This window comes from Acanthisitta chloris, unplaced genomic scaffold, assembly GCF_000695815.1.
Source record: "Acanthisitta chloris isolate BGI_N310 unplaced genomic scaffold, ASM69581v1 scaffold832, whole genome shotgun sequence".
Classification (NCBI taxonomy): domain Eukaryota; kingdom Metazoa; phylum Chordata; class Aves; order Passeriformes; family Acanthisittidae; genus Acanthisitta; species Acanthisitta chloris.
Genome location: NW_008659641.1, coordinates 257 through 5,980, shown reverse-complemented (window position 1 = coordinate 5,980; position 5,724 = coordinate 257). Strand labels below are relative to the sequence as shown.

The 5,724-nt window shown below is 52.5% G+C and overlaps 1 protein-coding gene across 2 annotated transcripts in view; it reads right to left on the bottom strand.

Annotated features, from left to right (window-relative positions):
* The window catches only part of PHKG1 (phosphorylase kinase, gamma 1 (muscle)), a 5,077-nt gene extending 654 nt beyond the window's left edge, over positions 1-4,423 (bottom strand). The window contains exons 1-8 of one of the 2 annotated variants that reach the window (XM_009069447.1): positions 4,320-4,423; positions 3,844-4,019; positions 3,471-3,525; positions 2,761-2,826; positions 2,381-2,544; positions 1,716-1,806; positions 660-813; positions 455-580 (exon numbers count right to left, since the gene is read on the bottom strand). In XM_009069447.1, the coding sequence (XP_009067695.1) occupies positions 455-580; positions 660-813; positions 1,716-1,806; positions 2,381-2,544; positions 2,761-2,826; positions 3,471-3,525; positions 3,844-4,019; positions 4,320-4,402 (915 nt within the window). In that variant the 5' untranslated portion in view covers positions 4,403-4,423. The remainder of the gene's footprint in view (positions 1-454; positions 581-659; positions 814-1,715; positions 1,807-2,380; positions 2,545-2,760; positions 2,827-3,470; positions 3,526-3,843; positions 4,020-4,319) is intronic. The other variant, XM_009069448.1, reaches the window with a different exon arrangement.
* Positions 4,424-5,724: the final 1,301 nt, after the last annotated feature.

Below are 5,724 nucleotides of genomic sequence, written 5' to 3'. Positions count from 1 at the left end.
CCTCACAGGGAAGAATTCCTTCCTTATAGCTAATCTAGCCCTGCCCTCTGGCAGTGTGAAACCATTCCCCCTTGTCCCATCACTCCATACCCTTATCAAAAGTGCCTCTCCTGCTCTCTTGGAGCCTCTTAAAGCACTTGAAGGGGCTTTAAGGTCTCCCTGGAGCCTTCTCTTCTCCATGCTGAACAATTCCAGCTCTTTTAACGGGGTTTTTTTTTTAGAGGCAAGAGGCAAGTTTTTCCCTTCTCTTATTTAACTCCTTTCTGGGAAAAAGCCCTTAAGAAGTAACAGAAAGTAAGCACAAAAGTGCTTGGAGAAGGGTGGGTCTCCACCCAGGCTGCTACATCCTGCCAATGCCCAGGTCCATCAGCCTGGCTGAACTCACAGTTTCTCCCAGCTCAGCTGGGAAACCCATCCTGCTGCTGGCTCCTGCAGCTCCCAAGCTCCTCCTCACCTTGAATTTCCGGAAGGGGCTGAAGTGCCGGACCTCCTCCACGTCGTACTGCTGGAAGAAGGGGTGGGCCAGCGCCTCCCCGGCCGTGTACCTCTGCCGCGGGTCCACCACCAGGAACCTGGAGATCTGCAGGAGGGCAAGGGATCACCCTGGGGTATCCCACGTGTCTGCAAACCTCCCAAGTTTTCCCATCCCAAGCACCTACCAGGTCCTTGACAGTGTCCGAGCGGTCGTCCCACTCTGGGGAGCCAAACTGGTAGTCCCCGTTCATGATCATCCGCAGCATCAGCATCTGCTTGCGGTGCCAGAAGGGAGGGGATCCAGCCAGCAAGGTGTACATGATCACCCCAGTGCTCCACCTGTGGGCAGCCCAGACAGACCCTGCAGCCCCCTGTGTGGCACCCCAGGGGTGGCTACATGTGCCTGTGCCTCCCTGGAAAACTAGAAGGAAACTGCCCTGTGTGGTGTACTGTGAGGGAGGCTGAGCTCACTGCTGAGCCTCATTTGCCCTGATGGCTAATAAGGAGCAGAGGCTGCACTACTGATTGGAGTCGAGTTGCATCCTGGATGCTGCAGGAGGAAGCTGTGAAATGGAGGCATTTGTCCTTCTTGGTGTTTTTTTAAGGGAAGGTTGTGGAGTAAGATGTGGTGGTGCCAGTGAGGGTGGATGCTCTGGGGCATAGCTCAGGTTGGGGTGTGCCAAGTGTCCTACCATGGCAGTTAACAGTAGTGTTTGAACTGAAAAGGGGCTGAACTGCACCAGTGTGTTTCCAGTGCTTGGTTGCAGCTCTGAGCGCTGTGGACCTGAGCAAGGAGCCACCAGAGATGGTGGCAAAGTTCCAGAGATGGTGACAAAGTCCCTGCAGGGCTCTAACAGACCTTCCTGAGCTGGCTGCTCTCCCAGGGGCTGCCTTGGGTTCATGTATGTTTAAACAAGGTGTGTTCAAACAAGGTGTGTGTCTGTGTCTTGGAACTCAGCAGAGGTGATTTTTATGAGCAGGAAGTGTTGCTTTCCCTCCTCCCTGATGGAGCAAAGCAGGGAGATGGGCTTGTTTCCAGGCTGTTTCTTCCCCAGCTCTAAGCCAGAGCCCCCTGGTCACCCGGAAAACCCCTCAGATACCAAAGTTGTCTTTTGGTGCATGATTTAGTTCCTTCCAAACACACTAATGGGTCCCCATCAGCACAACTTTGGCTGTGCCTCAAACCACGTGTGTTTTGGGAGCAGCATGAGGGGCAAGGCAGGGGGGGCAAAGTCACTCACATATCAACCTCCTTCCCATAGCCTTGGTGCTCGTCATCCATGGAGCACTGCAGGATCTCGGGGGCCAGGTAGCCAGGTGTGCCACAGATCTCTGTGGAGACATGACAGAGCATCCCCCTGAGCCACCCAGGGGTGTTTGTGCCATCCTACCCACCCTGAGCAGTCAATGAGAGGGACTGGTGGGATCTTTGCAGTGATGGTGCTCACAGGGAGTAACTGAAACTCATATACATCTCACTGGTGACCTTCTTGGTGAATTATAGCAGCTAAAAGGTCAGTGAAAAGAGCAATGGGGGTGCTGGTGGGAGGGGATGCCTCTTGTTGGATATGTGGCCCTTTGCACATAGGAGTTGAGGGGAAAAAAACCTTAAGGTTGGGCACGAAATGGACACAGCAATGAGGATCCACTGGAGGGAAAAATAAGTGGAAAGAATAGGATGGTTTTCCTAACAGGCAGCAAAATTTTCCTGGCAAGGAGTGTGGAAGTCTTGTGCAGACAGTTTGTGTGTGACCCCAAGATCAGCACTAATTTGAACTCACAGCAGTGAGACTGGCCCCAAGGAGACACTGGGGCAGGAGAAACTCCACCGACTCGCTGTGGGCACTGCAGCACCAGGGTGGGCCATGGGCCAGCCCAGCATCACTCCCACCTCACCATCCCCTACCTTTGAGCTTCTCATTCTCGTTCAGCTGGCAGGAGAAGCCAAAATCTGTCAGCTTAATGTTCATGTCATCATCCAGGAGGATGTTCTCTGGCTTCAGGTCCCGGTGGACAATGTTGATGGAGTGGAGGTACTGGATCACTTCCAGCAGCGCTCGCATGATCTTCCTGGGGATGGGTGACAGCACATCTCCTAGCCCAATGCCCACCAGCACCTCACTCCCAGGGATGGGGACAGGGACAGGGACCATGCAGCTCAGCTCCTATGCCTGAGCACAACTTGGGGGGCTGTTTTTCCCCTGGGTGCTGTGCTGGCTGCAGGGTCCTTAGAACCCACACTATGCTTTTGTGACATGGCTCTCAGCCATCTGCATCTGGCCTTACCTGGTTTCTTTCTCGCTCAAGGTGACTTTCTCAGTGAGGTAGTCGAAGAGCTCCCCTCTCTTCATCCTGCATGAGGGAGGGGAAATGAAGTCAAGCAGCAGCTGAGCTGCACCAGCAAACCAGCCCCAAGCCCCTGGGGAGGATCACCCTCCCAGCCTGGGAGTCACTGCCTCTCAACAGCCCAGGGCATCCCTTACACAAAAGAACAAGATGACTTGTTGTAAAAAGGGATAAAAATGCCTTTACGCTGTAAAACATCAAGTGGGAAGAGAAAATTCTGTGCCTGGAGAGGGCAGGTTTTGGATAGAGTCATAGAATTGTTAAGGTGTAAGACCTGTAAGATGATCAAGTTCAACCATCAAAGATGGGACAGGGACAGGGCTGTCCCAGAGCCATCCCGCTCCACTGACATCCTGTCATCAGGAGTTGTGGTGTCACAGACACTCTGGTCCCACTGAGCATATAAATAACCCACAGGGATGCATGAGAGCTCCCACAAAATGTTACAGGGAAACCTGAGCAGCGCTGAGCCGCTGACGGAGGGAAACAGTGCTGGCGGCAAGGCTGCGACAAGCTCAGCAGTCAAAGCTTGTTTTTGCCTTGAGCAAGAGCTATTTGTCCCCACACTTTGTCCTGTCTGGGTCATAAAAAGCTGGGGCCAATCTCCAGAGTGGGAACAGGCCTGGGGTGCTGGCCAAACTGGTACTTACAGGTCAAACACCAAGAAGAAGAAGGTGCTGGATTCATAGCTGTCCTTCAGCTGGACTGCAATAAAACACAGGCACAGTGAGCACAGTGTATACCATATTCCTGTCCATCAGTGGTCTCAAAATTGCTGATTTAATTGCTAATTGAATTAAGGAGGAGTTATCTTCACTAGTGGTTTGGTTGGGAGACAGCCTGGGCAGCACGTGCACTGCTGGCATGTGTGCAGAGGTAGAGCAAACGATGCCCTGTGTTGTGGCAGGACCATCAGAGCTCTGACCCTCCAGGGATTCCACTCCAAAAACCCTTCCTGGGAACATCTCAAAGAATAAAGAGGGCAGCAAACCCCCTTGCCCTGATGCTCAGGGCCTGACTTACTGACGTTTGGGTGGCCCGAGACCTTCCGGAGGATGTCGATCTCTTTAGTGGTGGCTTCGCGCAGTTCCTGCACCTCCTTGGGGGATATGTTTCCCGCCGTGATGTCAATAATCTTCACAGCATACTCTTGCCTGGTGCTTTTGTGGATGCACCGACGGACGACACTGCTCACCCCCCTGCCAGGGACAACACAGACACCGTGGGGGTTCCATCCCTCCCCATCCAGCCCAACTCCACAGCTGTGCCAGCAGCACCTTGGGGCTGGTTGGTATTTTCACGCACGAGCGGGTCTCACTCTGTCACCCTGTCTCGGTGGGACAGAAGGTTTTGAGCTGCTGGAAAGTGCTGTTCCATGCTATTTTTAGCCCCATGCTGCTGTGGGCCCTGTTAGTATCAGATTCCCAGGGAACACTGTTCCTATTGGGTACTGGAGTTCATGAAACCAAAACAAGCTTTTTGCCAGAAACAACCTTTACCTGCCCAACACCTCCTTCGGCTCATACTTTTCATAAAACTCTTTGGATGAGTTCCAGTCTGGTAGGTCTTCTTCCTTGGTCATCTCTGGCTCCTGACTGGAACACTCTGGGCTCGTCTGCTGACAGAAGGGGCTGCAAGAAGAAGAGTGAGGATGGGCACACTGCCCCCAGGGCAGGGACCCTCAATCCCTTCTGGAGGAGAAAATATTGAGGAGGAAGAAGGAGGAGGATGCTCCTGGACCAAACAACAAAGGGGCTATTTTGCTGGTTGGAAAAGCCAAGCTTTGCCCTTGGCACCCTGTGGAGAGCCCACTGAGAACAGCAGAAATCCCCTGTAGCCTGCCTGTCCCCCCTGGCTGGGGTCAAGGCTTTGGGAATTGCTGCAGCACCTCAGAACCTCATCCCTTCCTTGCACTCACCTCACAGGACAAGCAGCAGCCTCCAGAAACGTCACCCTGTGCCAACACGACCCCAAGTCCCTGCCAAGCACTGGAATCTGCCTTTGGTTTTTTTCCTTATTATTTTTAAGACAAAAAAAGTTTCCTTTGGCTGAGAAGAAAGAGAGAAAAATAATGTTTACAGGGAAGGGAAATGGACTAAGGAGGGCAAACAGGTGGTGAGGGTGAGTGAAGCAGGTCAGGGTGCAGGCAGGGACCAGGTGCCTGGGGACAGCCAGCGCTGCGGGGTCAGCCAGGGCCAAGCCAGCATGAGGACAGTGTCTGAGCAAGCTTCCTCAGCCACCACAGCAGCTGCCAGCAGCCTCCAAAACTCCTGAAAGGCTCCTGTCCCATTTATTTTTCCTATTTCAGGGCTGGGGTTTTTTTGCTATGTGCTGCCGTTGCTGGAGGAGGAGCAATGTGACAGTGTTTTAGTAGAGGGGAGGAAAACTAAGCAGTACTCCTGACCCCTAATTTTAACTGGCTTTTCCCTTTAAGCCCTCAGAACTGGATGTCCTCAGTTTGTTTCTGTGCCCATACACGGAGTCCAAGCGGTTAGAGTGGCAAGCAGCTCTTAACAAGTTTGGACAGCAAAACTGTCACTTTGTGGTGACAATTTGTGGCAGGGGAAGGGACAGAGATGGGCAAGAGATCCCTGATACTGTGGGTTTTCCTTTGCCCTCCTCTCCGAGGTGGCAATAACTGTGCCAGGGCAGTGATCTTTCTAAGTACATTAAATCTCATTATCATTGTGTATCTGTCCTGACCCGGTTGTAAGGACCGATGTGGTGTTTTGGGTGTCTGTCCACTGCTGCTGCTGAGAGGTGTCTAATATAGGTTGGAGTATTTCTAAACAGCTACGAGTTTGGTTTCATTTATACCATTTTAGCTGTTGAAAAATATTGTAATGCTAAACCATGTCTGGGCTGGAATTATACATGAGAGGGCAGGATCAGGAAGTAGAGAAA